This window comes from Triticum dicoccoides, chromosome 5B (genome assembly GCF_002162155.2).
Source record: "Triticum dicoccoides isolate Atlit2015 ecotype Zavitan chromosome 5B, WEW_v2.0, whole genome shotgun sequence".
NCBI lineage: Eukaryota > Viridiplantae > Streptophyta > Magnoliopsida > Poales > Poaceae > Triticum > Triticum dicoccoides.
The window spans coordinates 360,628,290-360,656,195 of record NC_041389.1 but is presented as its reverse complement, the minus strand read 5'-3'; the positions used below and the strand labels follow the sequence as shown (position 1 = coordinate 360,656,195).

Here is a 27,906-nt window from a genome sequence, read left to right as displayed (position 1 = left end):
CACTTCGGAGGCCACTGTTATCGAACACTCTTGAAAGTAGTGTCGGAGCTTCCGGGATGCCATGAACACTGCGTACACTATCTCTTGATAATGCGGGTACCGGGACTTGCAGGGAGTTAAGATAGTGGATACGTAGTACACTGGTTTTTGAAGAGGGAATTTATGCCCTTCTGTTTCTCGTTCGACGACGAGCACCGCGCTTACAACTTGATGTGTTGCCGCGATATATAACAACATTGGTTCGCCCAGGTTAGGCGCAGCCAGGACCGGATTTGTTGCCAATATGGCTTTTATTTCTTCGAGTCCGGCAGTGGAAGCATCCGTCCACTCGAAGTGTTCGGTGCGCCTGAGGAGGCGATAGAGGGGCAATGCCTTTTCTCCCAAACGGGAGATGAAGCGGCTTAGAGCCGCCACGCATCCAGTCAATTTTTGTATTTGTTTGAGGTCTTTTGGAATATCCAGCTGTGACAGAGCTCGGATCTTGGCTGGGTTTGCTTCAATTCCTCTGCCGGATACAATGAAGCCCAGGAGCTTTCCGGCTGGTACGCCGAAAATGCATTTCTCCGGATTCAGCTTAATGTCATATGCTCGGAGGTTGTCGAATGTGAGTCTCAAATCGTCTACTAGAGTTTTGACGTGTTTGGTTTTGACGACTACGTCGTCTACGTATGCCTCTACTGTTTTGCCGATCTGGGTAGCCAGACATGTCTGAATCATGCGCTGATATGTTGTGCCGGCGTTTTTGAGTCTGAAGGGCATTGTGTTGAAGCGGAATGGTCCGTATGGAGTGATGAATGTCGTTGCGGCTTGGTCCGCCTCCGCCGTCTTGATTTGATGGTATCCGGAGTATGCGTCAAGGAAACACAATGAATCGTGCCCTGCAGTAGCATCGGTTATTTGGTCGATGCGGGGAAGGGGGAAAGGATCCTTTGGGCAGGCCTTGTTGAGGTCTTTAAAATCGACACATAGGCGCCAGGATTTGTCCTTCTTTGGTACCATTACCAGGTTTGCTAGCCAGTCCGGATGTTTGATGTCTCGGATGAATCCGGCTTCCAATAGTTTGGCTAGCTCCTCTCCCATTGCATGTCTTTTGGGTTCGGAAAATCGCCGAAGTGCCTGTTTGACTGGCTTGAATCCTTTTAGGGTGTTTAGGCTGTGTTCTACCAATCTGCGTGGGATTCCTGGCATATCTGAAGGGTGCCAGGCAAAGATGTCCCAATTTTCCCGAAGGAATTCTCGTAGTGCGGCGTCTACATCAGGGTTCAACTGTGCCCTGATGGAGGCCGTCTTTGTTGGGTCTGTTGGATGGACCTGGAATTTGACTATTTCGTCCGCTGGTTTAAAGGAGGTGGACTTGGATCTCTTATCGAGTATCACATCATCCCTATTCACCGTAGAGCGCAGTGCAGTGAGTTCCTCCGCCACTAGGGCTTCGGATAGTGCCTCCGGGGCTAATGCGGCTGTCTTGTTTTCGGCACGGAGTGCTGTGTCCGGATCACTGACGAGAGTGATTATTCCACCGGGCCCGGGCATCTTAAGCTTCATGTACCCGTAATGGGGTATGGCTTGAAAAATTGTGAAATGCCTCTTGTCCTAATATAGCGTGATATCCGCTGCTGAACGGGGCCACTTGGAACGTGACCTCTTCGGACCTGTAATTGTCCGGCGAGCCGAACACCACATCAAGTGTGATTTTTCCTGTGCAGCGTGCTTCCTGGCTAGGGATTATTCCTCTAAAGATTGTGCTGCTTCGCTCAATGCGGCTACAGTCTATTTCCATTTTTTGAAGAGTTTCCTTGTAGATGAGGTTTAATCCGCTGCCGCCATCCATGAGTACCTTGGTAAGACGAAAGCCGTCCACTATTGGACTGAGGACCAACGCGGCTGGTGCTCAGGCTGTTCGGAATTTAGGTTCGTCGCTGGCGTTAAAGGTGATGGCCGTGTCGCTCCATGGATTTGTTGTTGCTACTTGGTAGACTTCGGCAAGGCTGCGGATTGTTCGTTTCCGCATATTATTTGATGCGGAAGTCTCGAAGACTGTTGACACCGTACTGGTACCGTTAGAGTGGTTCTCTAGGGTTAGAAGCTCTGCGCCACTTTTGGCTACCTGCCGCAGTATCCAACATGCTCGAAGGCTATGTGTTGGAGTGGCGCCTTCTGTACTGTGAATTTTATAGGGTCCGCTGAGCCACCCCTCTAGTACGGTTCCGTGCCCTTTATGGGGTTTTTGCTTTTTGGTTTTTGTACCTGGTGCCTGAGTATGATGCACCCTTTTGTTTCAGACTAGGGTTGTATTCGGAGCCGGATTGTCCCAAAACTTAGTTTCGGTTTTCCGGAAACTCTCCATCGCACAGTACTTGCGTACTATGGATGCCAGGTCAGCGAATCGTGTAATTTCACGATGACTTACGGCGTTCAAGATTCCCTTGTCCGTGCAATTATTGCAGAAAATTGAAATTGCGCTTTCCTCACGGCAGTCTTTTATCCTGTCCATAACCAGGAGGAATCTGGCCCAATAATGATTTACTGTTTCAGCGGGCTCTTGCCGAATTTGAGATAGAACGCATATGTTTGGGTGGGTGGGTGGAATTGAGTCCGGAACCCTACCCATCTCGAGGCTCAAGGGCCGAAAAGTTTCTGAATTTGGAAGCTTGGATTGCTGGACGTTGTCCAACGAGTCTGGTCCGATGTCTGACTTTAGGTTCAGTGCTTGATCGACGTCCGTCCCTCCACGGAAATTCGGCATGGAGGGTTCGGGAGTCCGGACATAACTAATTTTCAATGTAGAAGAAGAATCGATGCGTTGTTCTTCTACCACAGCAACGTGGTGGGTAACCTGGGGAGAGTTAATCTCTCTCAGATCGGTTTTAAGCCCCATCTGATTGTAGTCTGTAGCGACTCCCAGGGTGGCGATGCGATCCAAGAGCTCGTTTACGGACAGGAGCTCTATTGGATCCAGCTGCTCGGCGAATTCCGAGTTAACGTGAAGATTGCTTTTGATGACCCGAGAGGTCATCGTCAAAGCGGTGGCCGAACAGGCTGTCTAGCCGGATAGTTTGGCCGGCGGCCAGGGCTCCTTTGGCGATGATACCGTCTTTAAAGACGGGAAGAGGCATCCTTCCTGATCGTGACGGCACAGAGGAACTCTCAATGAAAGCACCAATGTCGGTGTCAAAACCGGCGGATCTCGGGTAGGGGGTCCCGAACTGTGTGTCTAGGCGGATGGTAACAGGAGACAAGGGACACGATGTTTTTACACAGGTTCAGGCCCTCTCGATGGAGGTAAAATCCTACTCCTGCTTGATTGATATTGATGATATGGGTAGTACAAGAGTGGATCTACCACGAGATCAAGGAGGCTAAACCCTAGAAGCTAGCCTATGGTATGATTGTTGTAATGATTGTTCGTCCTACGGACTAAAACCCTCCGGTTTATATAGACACCGGAGAGGGCTAGGGTTACACAGAGTCGGTTACAATGGTAGGAGATCTATATATCCGTATTGCCAAGCTTGCCTTCCACGCCAAGGAAAGCCCCATCCGGACACGGGACGAAGTCTTCAATCTTGTATCTTCATAGTCTTGGAGTCCGGCCGATGATGATAGTCCGACTATCCGTACACCCCCTAGTCCAGGACTCCCTCATCGTGTTTCTTCAGTCTCTTCTTCCTCCAGCCGCCAAAGCCAAACCAGCGCCGGTGGGACCGCCTGCTCCCGCCTCCCACAGCTGGTTGTGTTGCCACACATGCATCATGGCCACATCGCACAATAAAACTCTAAGCATCTTCCTTGGCTCCTGTTCGTTCCCTTTCGAGGCCTCACCATCGTCCTCCGCCTTGGTTCGCTCGCCTCGGCGGCGCCCTCCGGTGTTTTCAACATGGTCAACAACCGAGAGGAATAAGAAGATGACTGTACATGGTGAGGATGACAGTAGGGACCCAGCAGCGCGCGCTTGGGGACGAAGAAGGGTATCTGCTGGGTTGTGCTGGAGCTATGGCCCGTCTAGCCCGGGCTTTTATTTCATATGTTTACCACATGAAAAGTCCAGTTTGTTTTTTTCCTTTCTGAAAATGGCTAGCCCAGCTATTTTGTCTTTTCCAGAATAACCAACGTAGTCCTACTTGCTTTTCTACGCCCTGCTGGGCTGGAAATCTTTCAAGTCAAGGAGGGATGCATTCGGTCTTGCCCAAAAAATGGGCTATAAGTAATAAGAAATGGGCTATAAAATGAAACAAATACAGCAAACAGGCAATTAGTACCAAAATACTTTTTTCTTTCGGATTTTGATATTTTAAATTCATTGTTTTTGTGCGGGTAAAATTTCATTGGATTTAAATTAAGGTATGTTTAGTTTTAAAATTAATTTGAATATGGCTAGAAATTTCAGGCTGTATGCTGTTTCAGACAGATTTGGAGGCTGACTTGTGGGTCTACTAGGTTGATGTGTACGAAAGGCTTTGTCAACTTAGTCCAAAAACGATTGTAGCAGCAGTGACCGTTGGATGTTAATCCAACGGCTATGCCGCTTCTTCAATATCTGATCTTCTTGCTCCAGCCGCCCAAACCAGTGTCGGTGGGACTGCCTGCTCCCGCTTCCCGTGGACGGCTGTGCTGTTGCACAGGCCGCACCGCCCCACCCTACTCCATCGCTGGCCAGGCCATTTCTCTACTCACCCACACCTCCTGTTATGTTCCGGCAATGGCAGCCGAACCAGTAAACCCTCGTACTCCCACCGCGTGAGCAACTACTGCCGAGTCTTCCCTGGCTCCATGTCGTTCCCTTCCTAGGCCTCGTCGTCGTCCACCGCACTGGTGCTCTCGGCGCGGCGTGGTCAATGTGGTCAACGAACGACATCCATCGGAAGTGAACTGTACGTGGAGAGGCTGACAGCTGGGTCCATGGCCGCACACAAGGAAATGCCTCTTTATTATACGCAAAATAATGATTCCTCCACCTGACAGCTGGGACTCACCAGAAGGGCCTCTGTATTTCGCGAAAAAAACGTCCCCCCACCGCTGTCAGCTCGGACCCACCAGCTATATCTTCGCACGCAAGGAAGTGCCTCCTTATTATGCACAAAAAATGAATACTCCCCCTGCTAGCTAGGACCCACCGTAGTGGGAGGCTGACTTGTGGGCCTACTAAGTTGACAGGGACGGAGGGCTTTGTCAACTTAGTCAATACGAACGATTATAGCTCCAGTGACCGTACGATATCCATCCAACGGCCGTAGTGCTTCTTCAACCTCTGGTATTCTTGCTCCAGTTTCCCAAACCAGCGTCGGTCGTGCCGCCTACTCCTGCCTCCCGTGGCCGGTTGTGCTGCCGCGGAGGCCTTACCGCCCCCTACTACTCCCACCGCTGGTCAGACCTTCCCTCTACTCACCCACACCCCCTGTTATTCTGCGGCGACGGCAGTCTCACACCGCAGCCGAACCAGTGAACCCTCGTACTCCTTTCCGTGTGGGCATCCACTGGTGCGTCTTCCCGGGCTCCACATCGTCCCCTTCCTAGGCCTTGCGGTCGTCCACCGCCATGGTGCTCTCGGCGTAGTGTGGTTAATATGGTCAAGGAACGACTTCCATCGAAAGAGTACTATACATGGAGAGGCTGGCAGCTGGGTCCACGGCCACAACAAGTGACTCCTTATTATGTGCAAAATAATGATTCTTCCACCTGACAGCAGGGACTCACCAGACGGGCCACCGCATTTCACAAAAAAAACATTTCCCCTGACTGCTGGGACCCACCAGCTACATCTTCACACACAAGGAAGTGCCTCCTTATCCTCCCTGACAGTGTACGCACCTGGTCGAAGCGTACGTAGCATTGTCATTCTGGTCGCGAAAGTGTACGTACATACTGGTCGATTGGTCTGTCTGCAGGCTACAACGATAAACCGTGGCCGAGTAAGGAAGGGCACGTCTCGTAGTAGAGGCGCGCACGTAGCATGTACACGTACGTACAGCCAGGGTGCAAGAAAGTAAATACGGCCACGTACATACAGGCGGGGTCTCGAACGCCTACTCGCGCATACGTACGGCCAGAGTCCGTGTACATGGCTGGGTCAGAACGGAAAAACTGCGACGTTCTGTTCATCGGGAGGCAATGGAATGCGTCGTGTTCATCGGGAGCCAATCGTCCTGGACGGAATAGCCGATTGAAACGAGGCATGGCGTACCTCAGAACGGAGTAAACGACCTTGTGTTCGACCGCCTAAGGTCGGAACGGGATCCTGTTCACCGGGAGGGGTGTGGTGTACCGCAAAACGGAGGAAAGGGACTTCTCTTCGACCTCCTACGGTCGAAACGGGGTCCTGTTGATCGGGAGGGATGTGGCGTACCGCAAAACAGAGGAAACGGACTTGTGTTGGAGCGCTACGGTCAAAACGGGGGTTCTGTTCATTAGGAGGCGTGTGGCGTACCCCGGGACTTCACGGGCTACTGTTCATGTCCACCGTCGACCTCCTCCAGCCTCCACGGGCTACTGTTCATCCACCGTCGACCTCCTCCAGCCTCCACCTATGATTGTTCATCCACGGGCTCCTGTTCATCCAGCCTCCACTGCTCCTCCACCGGCTACTGTTCAACCAGCCCTCTCCACGGGGTCCTGTTCAACCACTTCTCCATGGGCTACTGTTCATCCATCCTCCACCGGCTACTATTCAACCAGCCCTCTACGGGGTCCTGTTCATCCAGCCCTCCATGGGGTCCTGTTCATCCACCCCCAACCAGCTCGATCGGAGTCCTGTTCATCCAGCGGCAACGGCCTCTACTATCACGAGGTCCTGTTCATCCACCCCCCAACGACGCTCATTGTTCATCAAGAGGCAACAGGTTCGATCGGCTTCAGTTAGCAGCAGCAGCGAAGAAATCGCTCGATCGGGTTCAATTAACAGCCAGATCAATCGATCTCTCGGGTTCAGTAACGCGTAGCCTGTAGTGCAACTTTTATAAAAAACTGACAAATCATAAAATGTTCGGAATATCATAAAATGTTCGTGATTTTAAATATGTTCGCATATTACAAACCAATTCATGATTACGAACAAAATGTTCATGAGATTAAAAAAGGTTCATGATTTTTAAAAAATGATCATGTGTTCAAAATATATTTGGAAATTTGAAAAGAAAGTTCATGAAATTTTATAAAATGTTCACAAAAATAAGAATAGATCTGTAAATAATAATAATAATAATAAACGTCGCTTACATTGAGTTGTTTTTAGGGCGCATTTTATATATTTCATTGTGGCGCTATAGGAAATCAAGTCTTGATGAGACCATCACAGATTTAGTTTTTGAAAATGAGTCTTTTTTCCATACCGAGGCCAATCCATGTTGCAAATGAACACTTCATCAAATCAGATTGAAAACAAAAGAAACCATTACTAACCACACATGCATGCATCGGCAAAACATCGCATGGAAAAAAGAAAGTTGATGTTTATCTTATGCAGAGAGAGAGAGAGAGCATAGATGGGATGCCATGTTCAAATAAAGGACATGGATCTATCGGGTCTTGAATCATGATTATTGGGTTAGGAACGTGTATCGTATTATTTTCTCCCGTCGAAGCCGGTCCTTCCTATAATAAACGCGTCGTGCTAGCCACTATGACTAGCTTGGTCTAGCGAGACATTAGCAACACGAAACTATATAAACTAAGGTAGCGACAAAACCTAGAATATGAGTTCGCAAAATTATGATAAACTAAAGTTCTCGAGATTTGGCGTCAATTCTTAAAAAAAATCAAACGTGACTTTAAAAAGAAAAGTAAATCTTGTTTGAAACGCTACCAAATTATAATTTGTGAACTAAAATTTTAGCCCAGTATACTTTTTGCAAAAACATTGCTAATTACAAAAGGGGTCAAAATTGTAAATGAGAACATTATTTCAAATTGAGATAATTACTTGAAAAAAGAGAATTTTCTAATATGTGTTTTTTTCAAAAAAAATAGAACATTCTGGGAATCCCAAATATTTTTTTAAAAAGGAAAAATAAAATAGGAAAAGAGAACACTTTTAGGAATTGTGAATTTTCTTTTTGAAAATGCGAACCTTTTTTGAGAAACAAAAAAAATAGAATGTTTTAAAAAAATTACGAACTCTTCCAAAGAGGAAACAATTTTTTAAATTCCAATTTTTTTAGTTTGAAAACAAATTTTGAAAAAAAGAACAACTTTTTTGATTTTGTGAACAAAATTTGAATATGGGATTATTTTTTAAAATGTGAACATTATTTTGAAAGAACTACGGTTTTCTAAAAAACAGGAACAAATTTGAAAACACGATCAATTTTCAAATTTACAAACAATTCTTTTCATACCAAAAACATTTTTCAAACCTATGAAAATAAAATTGGACACATGCTGATTTTCAAATTTGTCAGCCATTTTTTGAATTACTAAAAATTCAAAAAACAAGAACTTTTTTTTTGAATTTGTGAACAAATTTGAAAATAGAAAGAATTTTGAAATTCCTGAAAATTTTTGCTGAACAAAATTGTAAATTATTATTTTTTTAAATAGCAAAGTTCTAATTTTTTGAATTTTCGAACATTTGTGGAAAAAACAAACATTTTTTGAAATTATATTTTTTGGGGGAATTTCTGGACAAAAGTTGAAAACAGGAATGCTTTTCAAAATTATGAATAAATTTTATAAATGCAAACACTTATCTAATCGATGAACATTTCTTGAAAAAGAATAATAAACTTGAAAACAACAATGAAATAAAATAAAAAAGGAAGGAAAAGAAAAAAGAACAAGAAAAAAAAAGGAAAATGGAAGAAAGGAAAGAAACAGAAAAAGAAAGAAAGGAAGAAGGAGATAAAAGGAAAAACAATAACAAAAACAAAAAAGAAGCAGGAAAATAGAAAGAAAGAATGATTTAAGAACCTTCTAGAAGGTTTCCAAAATCGAAGAAACCCGGATGGAACCTCCTGGCAGGTTCCCAAAACCGGGATCGCTGAAAACACGTAACCGGCCTGGCAACCTCGATCGCCTATGCACAGCCCCAACATTTCGCTGCAAGGAGCGACAAATAGGGTTTCGCAGGTGACCCCCATTGCTGAGGTGCAAACCGAATGGGCTACTGTCGAACCCGATTTCCCTTCAACGTACTAGTACTTCCTACGGTCTGGGATGGCGCCAGTAAATAGCGCAAAAAAACACCCAAAAAATGGCTATCGGGAGGAATTGAACACGCACCATTTAGATCAGCGCCTAGTGCGCTAACAACTTGTGCCACAACACCTTAGTGGTAATATTGGTGCGCGTACATCTTAAGAACATAATAGTAGCCGCGCTATTTAGAAAAACTTGATTTCTTTTCAAGTATAAACATGAACAAAATTTCAATGTTCCCAATTTTTTTAAAACATCACGAATTAGAAAAAGTTCATGTATTCAAAAAAGTAGACGAGTTCAAAAAAGTTCATGAAAATGAAAAAAGTTCATTGATTTTGAAAAAAGATCATCGAATTTTAAAAAGAGTTTTCTAAATTTTCAAAAAAGTTCATCGAATTTTAAAAAAATCATCAAATTTTCAAAAAAGTTCATCGGATTTGAAAAAAACTTCATCAAATTTGAAAAAACCATAGATTTTGAAAAAATTTCATCAAATTTGAGAAAGAGTTCATAGAATTTGAACTTTTTATCAATTTAGAACAAAGGTTCATGAATTTTAAAAAAGCACGCATTAAGGAAAATAAAAAGAAGAAGGTAAAAGAAAAAAGAAAAAAGCAAAGCCAAACTAAAGAACAAAAGAAAAAGAAAACAATCAGTCAAGTAGCGAGGTGTAGCCTAGTGGCTGGAACGAAGCCCTCAGCGCGAAGGGATTGTGGGTTAGAAACCCGGATCCGGCACCCTTTTTTCATTTGGGAAAGAAATTATATGGGCCAGCCCAGCTCGGGGCGCTGCACGCGTCCGTTTGCAGAATACACATTAAAGGGTGCTTACAGCTCCAAATAGGATACGCCCAATATTACTGCTGGGGTACTCTTGATCTTGATGGGCCGTAGTTTATGTTGTACTATGATCACGTGGAGCGTGGGTTCGTGTTGTACCCAATCTTTGGCTATCAGCGATAAAGCTATCTCACGGCCGGCCCAAATAGCAGTTAAAAGTCGCCGGAAATCCGAAGATGATGATTGTGTATGCATTTCATTCGAAAAATAAATAAATGATCGTGTACATAGGCGTTGCCATGGGGGCCATATATAGTTTGCAACACAATGAGAGGAGTACACGGGACACCCCTTGATGCAAAGTAAATACAAAAAAGAAATGTTTGGTTATAAAGTACATATTTTCCAGCTCTCTTTGTCCCTTAATATAAGGGGCGATGCTATTGTGCGCGCGAGATTAACCATGGAAAGAGGGATTACAGGGAATATCTTACTTGCCCATGTTGAAATCAAGGAGGGAGGGGGGCATAGAGATTAGAGAGGAGTTCTCTTTAGGCCCACATGAAAATCAGGGGGGAGAAAGATTAGAATCGTGGGGGAGAGAGAGATTGGGATCGAACGTTGCCACACTCGGTCGTGAAAGAGCTTTTCCGTAATATAAGACATTTTTTTGCAAGTGACCGTGGCAGTGTTTTTTAAACTGATAAGATAGGTATGTGCCCAGTTAATATTGGGTTACCAAATATAAGAGATTTATCGGGTTATCAAATATATTAAAATATTGATTGATACTCCCTCCGTTTCTAAATATAAGACCGTTTAGAGATTTCATATAGACTACATACTGAGCAAAATGAGTGAATCTACACTCTAAATTATGTCTACATACATCTGTATATAGTACTTATCAAGTATATAAGATATTGATTGATATTTATTTGCTTCCGGGTCATGAATTTAGTACTATTTATTGGGTTACCAAAGATGGCTGAGTCAACCCGCCCCCGCTGCCTCCGCTCCATAATATATAGCGGCAGCCACCAATGCTCCTCCCCACCTCTTGACACACGCACAGCTGCCATCGACAACACGCGTACATATGAGCGCGCAACGTCCGTTTCCATGTCCTCATCCCGCGCCGGTGCCGGCACCGGCGCCGTGATGGCCGTGGTGGTGGCGTTCTTCCTCGTTGTTGCAGCAGCAGCTGTTGGCGGCAATAAGATGGCGTCCCAAGGCGAGGTGTGGTAGCAATCCCCTGCCCATGAGATTACAAATTTACTATTCGTTAGTCATGCACCGCTTGTGCTGCATGCGTTGCACGATGGTGTTGGTGCGAGTGAGGATTGCAATGGGTACCCATTACCCGCGTACTATGCGGGTAAAAACCTTATTAACGTAAGGATATGGGACACAAATTTACACATGAGTACTTATTAATGTAAGGATATAGGGCTAGTTTGGATCACGATATGGGACACAAATATCATACCCACTTCTCAACATTTTAGATGGGTACGCGGGCATGGGTTACGATCCAAACTAGCCCTATATCTGGCATTGTCGCCCCCTGCCCCCCGACAGCTGCAAACGGAATGGGTTACAGTCGAAGCTTTGTGTGCACGTGATACTTACTCATATACATTTTGATTAATTATATTAGATGTATGTATGAAAACGGCTACATGTTGTGAAACAAAATATGCATATTTAAAATAAACTAGTAAATGATTGCACTTTAATAGAAACTAATTACATGTTTATAATAGGTAGGATATCAACTGCATATCAATTACACGTTTATATTTAGGTAGAATATCAATTACATTTTAATTGCATGCTTATATTGGATAGGATATCAATTACATCTTAATAATGTGATTAGCATAAACGTTGATACATGTTAGTACGATATTAACTGCTTGTTAAACATGTTGAGTGCTACCATTGAGACAATCCTTTGATGGTTGAGATTAATTGGATCTATCTTTTGGGTGTTTTTATATCGAAAACACTAACTGACCAATGTTCCCTGGAGGCGACGGCAAACAAACATTTTTTTTCACAGTTTTAATTGCGACGCGAGATAAAATGGTGACAATATTTTAAGAAGGAAATGCATTTCTTGAGGAAACTGTCATGATATTCTAAAAAATTGTCATGCGGTTTAGAGATGTCACCCCCTCCTAGTGAATGCTCGCTAGCTATTGCCGTTCTTTTATATTGGTACAGATATAGATATGATATGGATACAATATATTAACTATTGCCGTTCTTTTATATTAGCACTACTAACAAAAATTCATGATTAATAGTTTGTTATAAAATCACATTTGGATGTATAAAGTTTTTTGTAAGCAAAATTTGGATGTATAAAGTGAGTGCGCTACTTTAGTGGTACTAAAAAAAAGGAGATAATCCATTTTCGATAAGTGCCTTAAAATGCGTAAGTTTGTAATAAGAAAAGAAAAAAAATGTAGAAGCTTTTTTTTTTTTGCTTCCCTTGCTTCTCTCGTCTTTTCTCTTCCCTCGCACTAAACAACAACGGGATGGATGCACACGCACGCAGGGCGCGAATCTCGAGGCATCTCCCGGTGCGCCTGCGGCGGGCGGCTCGGCAGAGCAGTTCCGGGGCAAGGCGCGGCTGCCGAGCTTCGCCGCGCCGCGCCGCTACGAGCTCTTCCTCCGCCCCGACCTCGTCGCCTGCACCTTCTCCGGCTCGGTGGCCATCTCCGTCGCCGTCTCCGCGCCCACCCGCTTCCTCGTGCTCAACGCGCTCGACCATTCCGTCAACCGCGCCTCCATCCGCTTCCAGGTAAGGAGAAAGAAGGATAAGGAAAATGAAATTCCTTGAGAGTTGAGACCTCCTCTGCCCTCTTCTCATCGTCCTTCGTCGGCACGGCTCTCGCAGGCTTTGGCGCCCACGGAGGTGGTGTTCTTCAAGGATGACGGCGTGTTGGTGCTCGGGTTCGCCAAGCAGCTGCCCCTCGGCGAGGGCCTGCTCAAGATGGACTTCGCCGGCATTCTCAACGACGAGATGAGAGGCTTCTACAGAAGGTATTTGCACCGTACATCATGATCAGCGAACCTCAACACAACACATGTGATCATCTATATACAAGAAATCATGCCATGATTTGTTCTAAATTTTAAGTAGAAAAATACAAAAGGGGAAATGTTGAACTGTGGTTTCTCTTTACTACTCCCAATTAGTTACTCACCGACCAACCAAGTGACCAGTCCCGATAACGCACTTGCTACGATTCGATGATACAAAAGGGGAAAAGTTGAACTGTGGTTTGGAAGTTCACTGTGAGGGCATTATAGTGTTATGATCTATTTCTGAAATAAGAGTTTAATCGAGCACTTTGGTATGAATGCCTCTCCTGCTATTTATGCTTTTCTGATTTCATTTGATTGCAGTAAGTACCAGTATAGGGGGAAAGAGAGAAACATGGCCATGACACAATTTGAGTCCGTGTATGCGCGGCGGTGCTTCCCCTGCTGGGATGAGCCCGCATTCAAGGTGATTATATATATGATAGCTGCAAGGATGACTTTATTTTCTTCAAATACGTGCACATAGAGCATCAGTGAGGTTAGATATATTTCATAACATTTCTTGTTTTGCCGTCTCAATTTTCCAGGCTAAGTTCAAGCTAACACTTGAAGTTCCATCTGAGCTGGTAGCACTGTCCAACATGCCAGTAGCTAACGCGACATTTGCTGGTCCTACCAAAACTGTGCGTTACCAGGAATCGCCACCTATGTCAACTTATTTAGTGGCCATAGTTGTCGGTTTGTTTGAATATGTAGAGGATATGACAACAAAAGGTATCATCTCTGTTTCTGACATCATCCATTCAAAGAGTTGCATGAGACCTTTCTCTTTCCCTTTTTATTTTATTTGTTTGTTTAATTTTATTCAGGCACAAGAGTTTGTGTGTACACTCAAACTGGTAAGAGTAACCAAGGGAAGTTTGCACTAGGTGTTGGAGTGAAGTCGTTGAATCTCTATAAAGAGTAAGATCACAATCTAGCTGTGCTTCCACACTTTGGTTTCTAATGAATACACATGATTGATGTTAATGAAATACTGTGTCAAGCCATGGTTGTTGCTGAAACAGTAACATTAACAAAAAAAATCATTTCCTCAATTGTTCAGTTACTTTGCCACTCCTTATCCACTCCCCAAGTTGGATATGGTTGCTATCCCTGATTTTGCTCCTGGAGCCATGGAGAACTACGGATTGGTCACTTACCGGGAAGTAGCTTTGCTTTTCGATGACAAGTCTTCATCAGCATCCAGCAAACAGAATGTATCTATCATAGCTCAGAAACTTATTTAACTTATCTTTTCATCGTTTACAGTTCACCTCTTAACTAACTGTGCGATGTTACTATACATAAATCGGTTTAATAAAAAAGCTACACTATCTCATGATCATCTATAATTCACTAATAGTTCTTAACATTTTTTCGTTATTAAACCTTTTATATGTGTAAACATCCTTTTTATATTGACCTCAGCATGTATTTTATTAGGTTGCAATTACTGTGGCACATGAATTGGCTCATCAATGGTTTGGCAATCTTGTAACCATGGAATGGTGGACTCACTTGTGGTTAAACGAGGGATTTGCTACATGGGTAAATCACTTCGGCCACTCAAAAGTTACAAGAATGAAATATCAGGTTACCGATGTATACTGAATGAATAGGCTTTCTGTTTTCACAGATGAGCCATCTAGCTGTAGATTCTTCCTTTCCGCAATGGAAGATCTGGACACAGTTTCTTGATAGGACAACCACTGCTCTCAGGCTGGATTCACTCGAGGCGTCTCATCCTATTGAGGTAATCTCATTGTTTATTACTGTGCCATAGCCTGCTCCGGTGGTTGGATATGTCGTGGACTACATTCTCCAAAACCATAGTTGTCATGTCATGCACTCTACTATCATAGAAATGCAAGAATCTATTTTAATTGTAAACTTTGACAATGCGTAATATGCTATTACCAACACATTATTGGCTGATTCATGATTGACTCATAAAATTTCTATGGAATATTAAAATTGATGCTTAAGTATCTCTACTCTGACAAGTGGCATCTTACTGTGGGGAGCAACTTCAGTCAATGCATCAACATAGATTCATTTCGTGGCATTAACATTTTCACTTCTCTAATGCTAACTTGTGATTCATTTTATACTTTCCACTATCCGTTTTCCTGGATGCTCAGGTTGAAATACACCATGCCAGTGAAGTTGATCAGATTTTTGATGCTATTAGCTATGACAAGGGTGCTTCTGTTATTCGCATGCTACAAAGTTACCTTGGCGCAGAGCATTTTCAGGTCTAATACTGCCTCTACCTGAACTCTAGAAACTTGTTACCGACTCACTCTTCTTGCCTAGACTTGGCATTCTTTTTCTTGTCACGTAGCTTAAAGGTATACAAGATCACTTTCAGCCAGTTTATTTTGTTCTTTAAGGAAACAGTGATACTTTGATGTCATTTCCCCGCTATTCTATCTAGTGGAAACACTAGATGACTCCATGCTTGTCCATTGCATAAAATATTTGTATGCTCTTAAATCATACTAGTTGGTAAACATGCTTTTGTCAGCGGTGTTTTAGGTGTTTTTTGAAGACATATTCTAGGAGCAGAATGACCATCTCTTCATAGATTATCCTGCCCTTGTTTAATGCATACAAGCATCATATGTGACCATTTGTACTTCACCGATCACATGATTTAAGGTGGATGGTTTGATAAATTAGCATATCGAGACAGATTTGTCGATATAGGTGTGATGGTGATCTTATGTGTTGTTGTAGCATCTGTCATGCTCACAGGATAACATTACTTGTTCACAAAAAAAAGGAGTAAAATTTAGCGATCGTTGACTCTTTTCTTGATCATATAATGAATCTATCAAACTGCACACTAGCTTAATACGTTAAAAGTCAAATTTTTAATTAATTACAATATTTAGTAAACGAATTGCTGCACTCTCCTTTCTGTGTAATTTCCCCCTGCTACTCTTTAACTCCACGTCGTTCTCCTAGTGTATTCTCATATGCTATAGACATGAAACCGTGTTCTTTCAGAAAGCGATGGCTTCATATATGAAGAAATATGCATACTCAAATGCTAAAACCGAGGACCTGTGGGCTGTTCTTGAAAAGGAAACTGGTGAACCTGTTAAGGATTTGATGACTACATGGACGAAGCAAAAAGGTTATCCTGTTATTAATGCGAAAATTAAAGGGAATGACATAGAGATTGAGCAGGTAATAGTTTTTTTTTGCGGGTGAGTAGGCAATAGGTTATCCTACATACCATCCTTCGTATCTATCATGCATTCATCATCACACGACTAACCAAGTATGCATTTGTTCCATACCATTTTGTGAACGTATAACTGACTGTTATAACTGGTCCTCTAGAGAATACTGTACTCAATGATGTCAAAAACTGGAAATATTGTACTGCCCCTATGGACATTGATCTGTCACTTGATGCATTCACGTATTTACGCAGCAGCCCTAGTATCTGATCATATATTCTGGCGTATGCCTGAGCGGTATAATGAACAACTTACATGAATCTCATAGAAGAACTGAATTAGATCTTGTTCTGAAGTTGGAGCACTTTTAGGGTGCTCTATCTTACCACATTAGGGGTAAGAGGTGGTTTAAATCTGAGTCGTTGGTTGATGAAAATTTGAAGGATATTTTGGGCCCTGGTGCAGATGAGGCTAATAAGGAAACTTACAATTAATTTGGTAAGGTAGATAGGCACAGACGTTTCCCTACAAATCACGAGAGACATGTTTAAATGCACATTACTTCCCATGTTCCCATCTCAGCCCAGGGATACACATCCTGCATGATTATTGATTTAAATCAGATGGTTGCCAAAAGATCTAGACCACAGTTTTCTGCAGTTTCAGTTATGTATTGCTAATTTGAATGTTCAAATAATTTATATTTGGGAGCAATGAATTTTATGACAGCCTGAAATGGGAGTGTCAGATTCAGACTTACATATAAAGTTAGTATTATAAGGCAATAGGCATAAATTAATTATCAAATTTTAATCATGAAGTATGGTTTTTCTGATTATTGATTTAAATCAGATGGTTGCCAAAAGATCTAGACCACAGTTTTCTGCAGTTTCAGTTATGTATTGCTAATTTGAATGTTCAAATAATTTATATTTGGGAGCAATGAATTTTATGACAGCCTGAAATGGAAGTGTCAGATTCAGACTTACATATAAAGTTAGTATTATAAGGCAATAGGCATAAATTAATTATCAAATTTTAATCATGAAGTATGGTTTTTCTGTAGTAATGTACTTGTATGTTTAATAGTGATAATTTGGTATATGTGTTTGAATTTCTTTAGTTTTCTTTCATTTTTCTGAAAGGATGTTTATTTTTAATAAATCCAGACAAACAATTCAAGAAATAATCATTACATTTGTCCTGTCAAATGTGAGTCTCGATGTATAATCTGATGTGCAATGATAAATTATGGTATTAGGTCAGACTGACTTGCTTTCCTTAAATATGTTAATTATTTACAATTATTTCATGTATTGCTGTGCCCACTTCCCTCTACGAGTTAATAGATCACCCTTAGCCACTAGACCAAAGCAAAGAGAGGGTTCTCACAAAAGTATTACTTATTTTATATTGGTTAAAGTGAAAAATCTAAAAAATGAAATTGTTAAAACTTGATCTCGTTGACTGATAGATCTCCGTGTATAGTATTTCTCTGCACGAACTTGATTATTTCTGTTTGTTGCAGGCCCAGTTTTTGTTAGATGGGTCCTCTGGCTCTGGCATGTGGATTGTCCCTATAACTTCAGGCTGCGGTGCATATGATACCCAAAAAAAGTTATTGTTGAAACTTAAACGTGATAAGCTGGTCACTGGTTCACAATGCGGTGACCTAAAGAAGGGCGGAAACTTTTTTACTAAGTTGAATGTAAATGGAACTGGATTTTACAGAGTAAAATATGACGATGAGCTTGCACCTGCACTTCAAAATGCGTTGGAGACCAAGAAGCTCTCACTAATGGATAAAATTGGTAAATGCAACATGTGACCGTTGAATCTGCTAGTAATATTGTTGTAGTCGCAGGAGCCCACCTCTCTCGTTAGCCTTTTCTGTGTGTGTGGCGGCTCAGCTTGGGAACGGGAGGACTGATGCCTCCTTCTAGGTCAGCACCTCCTCATGGGCTTGGGCCCTAAGTGACAAAGCTAGATGGGCTTGGCCCATACCGGTTCAACACTCCCCCTCAAGATGGGTGGTAGATATCTATCATCCCCATCTTGTCACATGCCAAGTTACAGTCCTTCGTTCCCAGTCCCTTTGTCAAGAAATCTGCAAACTGTTGCCCAGAGCTGACATGAGTAAGACTGATGATCCCAGCATCAAGTTTCTCCTTAATGAAGAAGCGATCAATTTCCACATGTTTTGTCCTATCATGCTGAACTGGGTCATTAGCAATGGCAATAGCTGACTGATTGTCACACCACACCTTCAAGGGTCCCTTCCTCAGAAGTTTCAACTCGCTCAGCAGGTACTTCACCCAGAGCATCTCACATAACCCTTGAGATAATGCTCTATACTCGGCTTCTGCTGTTGATCTAGACACAACAGCCTGTTTCTTGCTTCTCCATGACACCAAGTTAGCTCCCACAAACACACAGTAGCCAGAAGTTGATCTTCTATCATCTTGACAACTGGCCCAATCAGAGTCACTATAGCCATCCACCTCAAGATGTCCACTCTTCGCAAACCACAACCCTTTACCCGGAGTCCCCTTCAAGTATCTCAGAATTCTGTGCACAATATCAAGATGCCCACTCCTTGGTTCATGCATGTATCTGCTCACCACACCCACGGCATACGTAATGTCAGGCCTGGTATGACACAAGTACAATAACCTCCCAACCAGTTTCTGATAATCTTCCTTATTCACCAGCTCGCCTGACTGAGCTGTCACTTGATGATTTTGTTCAATCGGCGTAGGGGCTGCACGACATCCCATCATGCCCATGTCACTCAAGAGATCCAAGGTGTATTTCCTTTAGCACAAAGATATTCCCTTCTCTGTCCGGGCCACTTCAATCCCAAGGAAGTATTTTAAGTTGCCCAAATCCTTCACCTCAAACTCATAGCTCAGACACCCCTTCAATCTCTTTATTTCCTCCTCCTCATCTCCGGTGATGATAATGTCATCCACATAAACTGCAAGAATGGTGATCTTTCGATTAGAGAGTGAGTGTCTGTAGAACACCGTGTGGTCACCATTACATTGACCATACCCCGTAGCATGGACAGCACGTCTGAACCTATCGAACCAAGCCCTCGGCGATTGCTTCAGTCCATACAAGGATTTCTTCAGCCTACATACCTTCCCCGTGGTCTGTGAAGTACCAAAACCTGGTGGTATCTCCATGTACACTTCTTCCTGCAACTCACCATGCAAGAAGGCATTCTTGACATCTAATTGATGCAATTTCCACCCAAAGTTTGCAGCACAGGAAACCAATATCCTTACTGTGTTCATCTTTGCCACTGGAGCAAACGTCTCGTCATAGTCAATTCCATAAGTTTGACTATATCCTCTGGCGACCAATCTGGCCTTATACCGTTCCACCTTCCCCTCAGGATTCTGCTTCACTGTATAGATCCACTTACAACTCACTGCTTTCTTTCCTGCCGGCAATGTAGTTAGCACCCACGTCTTGTTTTTCCTCAGTGCTTCCAACTCTTCCATCATCGCTTCACGCCACTTCGGATCTTGCTTTGCAGCCTTCCAATCCTTTGGGATTGACACAGTTTGAAGAGAGGCAACAAACACTCTATAGGAAGGAGACAAAGCCTGATAAGACACAACATTTCCGATATCATGATCATCAAAAACCTCCGGTGGTAAAGCCTTCTGTGCCGCTTCACGTGTCCCCTTTCGCAACGCAATAGGCAGTTCCACTGTGTCAGATGAGCTTGCACCACTGCCTTGTTGCTCCCCCTGCACTGACTGCTCCCCCTGCACTTGTTGCTCCCCCTCCTGCACAAGTGGCTGCCGCCGAGAATATACCAGACGAGTGTCAGATGAGTCATGCACCTGTGGCACTTGTGGCTCTCGTCGAGAGTACACTAGGGGGGTCTTCTGCCACCGATCTCGAACAGGGAGCTGGAGATTACCAATCTGAATGGAACCCACTGTTGGCTGGACCTGAACCTGCACATCACCATCAGTGAGAGTACCAACCGGAATTGTACCCACAATTGGCTGGACTTGAACCTGCACATCATTAGTGCCCACAGAATCCTCCTGAGTGTGAGATACAGCCTTCTCCCCCTCTTGACCATCCTGCACAGAGTGTAAATGGTCAAGCCCTTGAAATAACACACTTAGATCTGTTGGCTCACCATAGAATGGCTCAGACTCCCTGAAGGTTACATCCATACTGACAAACCTGCGTTTCTCTGAGGGACACCAACATTTATACCCCTGCTGACTAGAAGAATAGCCCAGAAAAATACACTTCACCGCTCGCGGATCAAGTTTTCCAACAGAAGGACGGTGATCTCGAACAAAACAAGTACTGCCAAACAACTTTGGGGGAACAACAAACTTAGTTTCTCCATATACTAGCTCACACGGAGATTTCATGCTTAGTATTCTTGATGGTGTCCGGTTGATCAAGTATGTGGCTGTCATAACTGCTTCACTCCACAAGAATTTGGGCACATTCATCGTAAACATCAATAACCGGGCAACCTCAAGAATATGCCGATTTTTCCTTTCTGCCACTCCATTCTGAGGAGGGGTGTCTGGGCATGTAGTTTGATGAAGAATACCTTGATCAGACAAATAGGCCCCAAATGTGTTGTTCACATACTCTGTCCCATTGTCAGTCCCGATCACCTGCACCTGCACCTGAAACTGATTCTTCACCAAGGCATGGAAATTCTGAAAACAGCTAAACACCTCATCTTTGTGACGCATCATATAAATCCAAGTCATACAAGAATAGCAATCGATGAATGTAACAAAGTATTTCATTCCATTCATTGATACAACTGGGCTCTTCCATACATCCGAATGAATAAGCATAAAAGGAGAGATGCTCCTAAGCCCCTTGCCCACATATGAGGCTCGTGTGTGTTTGGCATATTCGCAAGCATCACATGTCAACTTGCCCTTGCCTATCCCACACATAACATCCGGAAAGATTCTACTCATCTTATCAAAAGATACATGTCCCATCCTACAGTGATGGATCATCGCCTCCTTCTCCTTGTCCTCCATGGTCGCAGCACACACCAAGTCCGGCTGCACCTCCTGGTCCATGTACCAGAGCCCCCTACGCCTGGTGCCAGTCCCAACCGTCTGGCTCATCTGGCGCTCCTGAATCACGCAACCGAATTTGTCAAGGATCACACGACAGTCAATTTGATCAATTAGAGCACTGAAAGAGACCAAATTGACAGGAAAAGCTGGCACATGTAACACTGAGGATAGGGAGATGGTCGGAGTGCACTTGACTATGCCAACCCCTATGACAGGCTGGTTTGTGCCATCAGCAGTTTGCATTGTGCCCGTGTGAGACAGAGGGTGCTTATGGTAAGACTCAAACATGCAGGAATTACTAGCAACATGCTTAGATGCTCCAGAGTCAAGAACCCACTCTGGAGCACTCTCATTAGAAGCAAGACATGCCTCATCCGGATTACCTTCATCAGTGGAGGCCCAGAGAGCAAAGTCTCCATAGTCAGCATCAGCTGCATCTTTGCCTTGTGACGTCCCAATGTCTCCTGCCACTGTCATGTGAGCCCTCTGATCCCCTAAGTGTCCTGAGTAGCCACCTCTACCCATAGAAGCCTGGCCGCTTGAGGTCCCTGAGTATCCACCTCTGCCTCTACCACGCCTGCCTCTGCCAGTTCCCCCTCTGTCGTATCCCCTGCCTCTGCCACGAGTTGGACACGCCCACTTCCAGTGACCTACCTCCCCACAGATATGACATTTGTTGGGATCGCTCCACTCCATGCGCTCAGTGACTACAAATGTCGAAGCCGGCACAACCTTCATGTCTGCATGCTCAAGAGATAGCCGCACCTCCTCTTGAGACATTGCAGCAATAGTCTCCTCAATAGAGGGCAGGAGAGGTTGGTGCAACAGGGATGCCCTCCTGCCATGAAAGCAACCTCTAAGCCCCTCCAACAGTTTCAGCACACGCCTGCGTGCAATCCACTTGCGCCCTGACTCGATGCAAGCCGCATCATAGAGTTCCAGAGGGTCGCAGTTATCCTGCTCTGCCCACAAAGCCTGCAGCTCTGCCACATATGTCATCACTGACATGTCATCACCTTGATGCAGCCGACTGATCTTCCCCTCAATCTGAGCAATGAGCATGACATTGCCCTTACCTGAGTACAAGGTGGACAGAGTCGTCCATATCGCAGCGGATGTGGATAGCCCCTCCACAGAGCGTCCAATGGGGGGCACCACCGAGTTCAACAACCAGCCAATGAGCACAGAGTTTATGACCTTCCATCTCTTTCCCTCCACAGTAGTCTTGTCTCCTGGTTCAGCAACAACACCCAACAAGTGCCCATCAAGCTCCTTCTGTTCCACAGCCAGCAACGCCCTTCGGGACCAGCTCAGATAATTGGTAGCCCCCTCTAACTTCATGTCCATGGGCGACAGTTCGATCTTCTGAGCCACTTCCTGTCGAGGAACGATGGCCCTAGATTTCGACTCCTCAAGGATCTTAGCTAGCTTCTCGAAAGCCTCAGCAAGGCCTGTTGGCTCACTCATCTTCGGATACAGCCTACACAGCCAACAATAATAGCAAGCATAGCCGCACACAGTCCTCTGCAGAATCAGCAGTCTCCAGTTCCCTTTCAATCAGCAGCACAACACTGCCCCACTTCTCCTTCCTCAGCAGCAGGACAGCAACCAACAGCAACCTCAGCTTCAGGCAGCTGCAGCACACTTCTCTCCTCTGACTTAGCCGCTGCACACAGCAGCAGTTCCAGCAGCACACCTCCTATCAGTCCCCTCTACAGCCCTTCCACATGCGCACCTCCTCAGCTCGCGCCGCCCCCTTGTCTTCCTCACTCGCATGCAGCTACTGGCGCAGCTCCCCTGCAGCTGCGAGAGGCCAGCCAGCGCACAACCGCGAGAGGGAACAAGAAGGGAATGAGGGGAAGAGGGAGGAGCCCGCGCCGAGGTGAGCCCACTCCGCCTCCTAGGTCCGCCGTCGCCGCCCTAATCCCGTCAGGCCCCGTCGTTGCCGCCTAGCTCTGATACCATGTTGTAGTCGCAGGAGCCCACCTCTCTCGTTAGCCTTTTCTGTGTGTGTGGCGGCTCAGCTTGGGAACGGGAGGACTGATGCCTCCTTCTAGGTCAGCACCTCCTCATGGGCTTGGGCCCTAAGTGACAAAGCTAGATGGGCTTGGCCCATACCGGTTCAACAAATATTTTGGTGGCAGGTATTATAACATTAGCATTGCAGGCATTGTGGAGGACTTATATGCACTTTCTATTGCCCACCAGCAAACATTTGCGTCGTTGCTACGTTTACTCTACGGTTATCGTGGGGAAGCTGATTACAGTGTTCTTTCACACATAAACACTGTACGTAAATCCTGTAGGTCCAGTTGATTCTATCGTGTTCAATTGTTCATGAAGATAAATCGCCTATATCTTTTACTTTGGATTGGCAGGTAACCACAAGTATTGCTAAAATATCTGCTGATGCTACTCCTGCCTTGGCTGGTGACATCAAGCAACTTTTGATCAAGATTCTTTTGTCACCTGCAGAGTATGCCCCACCATAACTGCTATGAGTTTCTTAATGTGTTACACTCACAATATATCATCTCTTTTGTTTCACAAAAAGGAAAAGGAAACATAATATGTTATTAATCTTCTTCCTAACTTCTCATGTTGCTTGAACATTCCTTCTTTTGTGGCCGATGCATGACAATTTCATGATTCTTTCACGTTATTACTGTATATTTGCTACAGTTTCCTATGTTTCTTCTTTTTGACTATGTGACACTTATCTTTCAGAAAGTTAGGCTGGGACCCCAAGAAGGGTGAGAGCCACCTGGATGTAATGCTTAGACCACTGCTGTTGACTGCACTTGTCCAACTTGGACATGGTAAGACCATTAATGAAGGAGTTAGGCGCTTTAACATCTTCACACGTGATCGCAGCACTTCACTTCTTCCTCCGGATACTAGAAAGGTCCTGCCTTTTGCTATCACTTCACGTGGTATTCCTATGATTACTTCTTCCATTTGTAACTTGCGCTGTTCTGCAGGCCGCATACCTCGCTGTGATGCAGAATGTTAGTAGTTCAAACAGATCCGGTTATGATGCTCTCCGAAAAATCTACAAGGAGTCAGCTGAAGGGGAGGAAAGATTACAAGTCTTAGGTGTGTAGCCCTTTGACCATGTTAAACTAACAAAGCTTGCCCATGTTTTTAGTTCTTCTAAAAGCATTTTCTTATTGTTTCAAGGCATATTATCTTCTTGCCGGGATAAGGGTATCGTCCTTGAATCACTGAATTTAATTTCCACTAATGAGGTAAATGCAAATATCATTACTTTCTTCCACAATTATAGTCGAAGGTCTCTATGAGCTACCTTGTGTGTCAAGTTGCAAGCTGTACTCAGGTCTCATGCCTCTCTTGCTTTTCAGGTTCGCAATCAAGATGCATATATTCTCCTTAGAGGTATTCAACCAGAGGCACGTGAAATTTCGTGGAACTGGTTGAAGGTACGATCTCTTTTAACAATGAGGACCCTTTTATCTCTGTGTGTTGACATGTTGATGCGTAGAAGTCGTTATTTCTGGGTCCTGTCTGGAACATCAGATTCTTGTAGATATTCTAAACAAATAGGAATATCCAATCATGAGATGTTTCTTTTTCTACCAACTTCATTGAGATTTCTGCATTACAAAGAGGATCCAGAGTTGTTCTGTTTTTGTCAACAAGAACTCAAGTCAAGTGGCATATTTGCATACAGCTGAACTATGTTTGTGAATTTGTTTCGGGATCCTGATCTCTTTATATGGATTTCCCTTGTGAATGTATTTTAAGTAGAGTGAATTTGAGGCAGCAGCACCCAACCATCTATTTTTTGTGCTTTCTTCATCTGACACCTTAGGAGATTACTGATGGTTCATATTAGTGTTAGCAGACTGAAACATTTGAAAACATGGTGCTAACATTTGTCCCGCTCTATCTGTCTGCAGGAAAACTGGGAGCGCATGTCAAAGACATTTTCCGGGATCTCGGTGGAGAATTTTGTTAAAAACATAGTTCCATTGGTACATTTAATCACAGTTCTATTGCCCTATTTCTGTGATCCATATTCCCCACTTTTGCAGGTATTATTTCCATGAGGTCATAGCTAATGTGAACTTTCTTGTTTCTTGTCAGTTCACCTCCAACGAGAAGGCGGCAGAGATCTCCAACTTCTTTGCAACCCGCACAAAGCCCGAATTCGAGCGGACACTGAAGCAGAACCTTGAAAACGTCCGGATCAGTGCAAGATGGGCAGAGGGCATCAGGAGCGAGCCCGGGCTTGCACAGACGGTGCGTGAGCTCCTGGGCAAGCCCTGACGTGTTGCTGCTAGAGTGCTAGGTTACAGTTGTAGTTGGCAATAAGAATGCATTTGTGCCTTACCATGTGTGGAAACTGTGGCTTGAGATGGTGTTTGGTTGTAGATTTGGAGTGGTGGTGGTGGTGAGTCAGCTGATGCCAGTTTGTAGCCAAAGCATTGATTGTTGGGGGGTGCTTCGGTACAACCCCCCCCCCCCTAAAACGTATAGTGGATAGTATGGTAATTTCACATTAGGTATAGGAATACCCACCCGACGTCCGCGCGCGACGTCATACGCCCGCCCGTGTATGCCGCACCCGTCGTTGTACGTACGCCCACCCGCGTATGCCGCACCCGTCGCTGTACGTACGCCCGCCCGCGTACCCGCACCCGTCGCTGTACATCGCTGTCGTACGCCCGCACGTCTCAACGTTGGCGTCGACAGTTGTTGGAGGGAAAAAAAGACACAACCCTGAACCCTAACGCATCCACGCCGTCTCCACGTCGGCCCCCGTCTGCGCTAAGTCGCCGTCGCCCGGGTCGCCGCCCAAACAAGCCGCCGCGCGTGCCCCGGCGCCGTTACCACTGCCGCCGCGCCTGCCCAGGCTCCGTTGGCGCTGTCGCTACGTTCCATTCCCGTCGCCCAGATGGCCGCCCACCCACGATCTACGTCGCTGCCTCCCTCCGTGCAGTACGCCTGCTACGACCAGCCATCGTCCTCACGCCGTCGACACCTGCCTCCGCCGGCCAGCAACATCAGGCCGTCATCACGTTCGTTATCGGAAGAAATGGATCCGGCTGAAATCCTGGCCGTCGTGCAAGAGGTTGGTTAGAGACATCATTGTGCTTGATGAAATAATTGTTTTAGGGATGATGTTACACGGTGTTTGATTGATCGTACAATTTTTTTAACTATGTATAGTTAGAGGAGGAGGGCGATTATGATGGCAATGATTACGACGAGGACAACGAAACCTCGTCATTGAATATGGATGAACCTGCTGAGGAGAACTACATGAGTTTGGATGAATCTTATAGTGGCAATGTAAGTGTGATCAAGGTTGATAAAAACAATAAATATGGTAGACCGCACGGAAATTTTCATAATTTTTTGCATCATGCAGCGACATGGCGATGATGATGATGATATGGATATAGATGATTCATTTACCAAAAGTGCACTCCGGGTATGTCATAAGTAAAATCAGAGAAGAAATGACATAATAACCATATTAGCGCTTACATGTTTTTTTGCAATGCGCACAGATGGACGAGGACGGGGACTTTGTGAGGAATATTGTGGATGATGAAAGTGACAAATCGCACGTTGATCCATCTCATGATGACAGCTCCAGCAAAGTAAGTTTTCAAACTTACATCACTACATTATTACATATTAAAATAATAACTGACTGACATAAATGGTTTAATGCATTAATTTACAGGGAGATGTAGATGGTACAAGCGGGAATGATGAGTATGTTGGTGATGATCTGTTTAATTTTGACATCGGATTTGATGAATATCAGCAAGAATCATTGGACATGCATTGGAAGGTCATGAGGAAGACGTTCAAGTCACTAGGAGAGGCTTACAATTTCTATAACCAGTATGCTTACGAGCGTGGTTTCAGCGTAAGAAAGGACTCACTGAAATATTCGAAAGGTCCTGAGGGTACTAAGCGCTTGAGAAAGTATCGGTGTGCGAGAGCTGGGAAACGACAGGCAAAACTTTGTACAATGGAAGGCAGGACCCGCAGACTGAGAGGGGAGACTCGTTGCTTCTGCGATGCGCATATAACTTTGAAACTTGATAAAGAGCGTGACGTTTGGTATGTCAACAGTTTCAATGATGATCACAGTCACGTTCTAGCTAGACCGGATGAAGTCATGTTTCTTCGGACTCATAATCAGATAAAAGAATATCAGAAAGCTGAGATCTTAACCATGGCAGGTGCTGGAATCAGGAAACATATGATTTATGATCATCTCGTCAGTAGGTATGGGTCATATGCAAAGGCTGGTTTTGGGAGGAAGAAGCTTTATAACATGTGTTATAGAGAAAAAATGAAGTTGCTTGCACAAGGTGATGCAGACACTGCCATTGGGATCATGATGACCAAAAAAGAGAGAGATCCAGATTTCTTCTTTGAGCACACCGTCGATGAGGAAGGAAGGCTGAAAAACATATTCTGGTGTGATTCTCAATCACGTCGAGACTATGTTGACTACGGTGATGTGACAGTCTTCGACAGCACATACAAGATGAATAGGTATGGCATGCCATTTATACCTTTTGTCGGTCTGAACAACCACCGTTGCACCATGGTATTCGGTTGTGCTCT

The 27,906-nt window shown here is 44.5% G+C and overlaps 1 protein-coding gene across 1 annotated transcript; it reads left to right on the top strand.

Annotated features, from left to right (window-relative positions):
* Nucleotides 1–11,033: 11,033 nt before the first annotated feature.
* LOC119309522 (aminopeptidase M1-C-like) lies at nt 11,034–25,723 on the top strand. Its single transcript, XM_037585510.1, has 20 exons — nt 11,034–11,150; nt 12,478–12,723; nt 12,820–12,965; nt 13,332–13,434; nt 13,556–13,742; nt 13,838–13,931; nt 14,074–14,227; nt 14,454–14,558; nt 14,647–14,763; nt 15,152–15,265; nt 16,023–16,205; nt 17,730–18,012; nt 23,459–23,580; nt 23,670–23,767; nt 24,019–24,196; nt 24,273–24,387; nt 24,472–24,539; nt 24,654–24,731; nt 25,212–25,286; nt 25,399–25,723. Exons 1-20 carry the CDS (start codon nt 11,034–11,036, stop codon nt 25,579–25,581), a joined length of 2,766 nt encoding a protein of 921 aa, XP_037441407.1. The 3' UTR covers nt 25,582–25,723.
* The last annotated feature ends 2,183 nt before the right edge of the window (nt 25,724–27,906 follow it).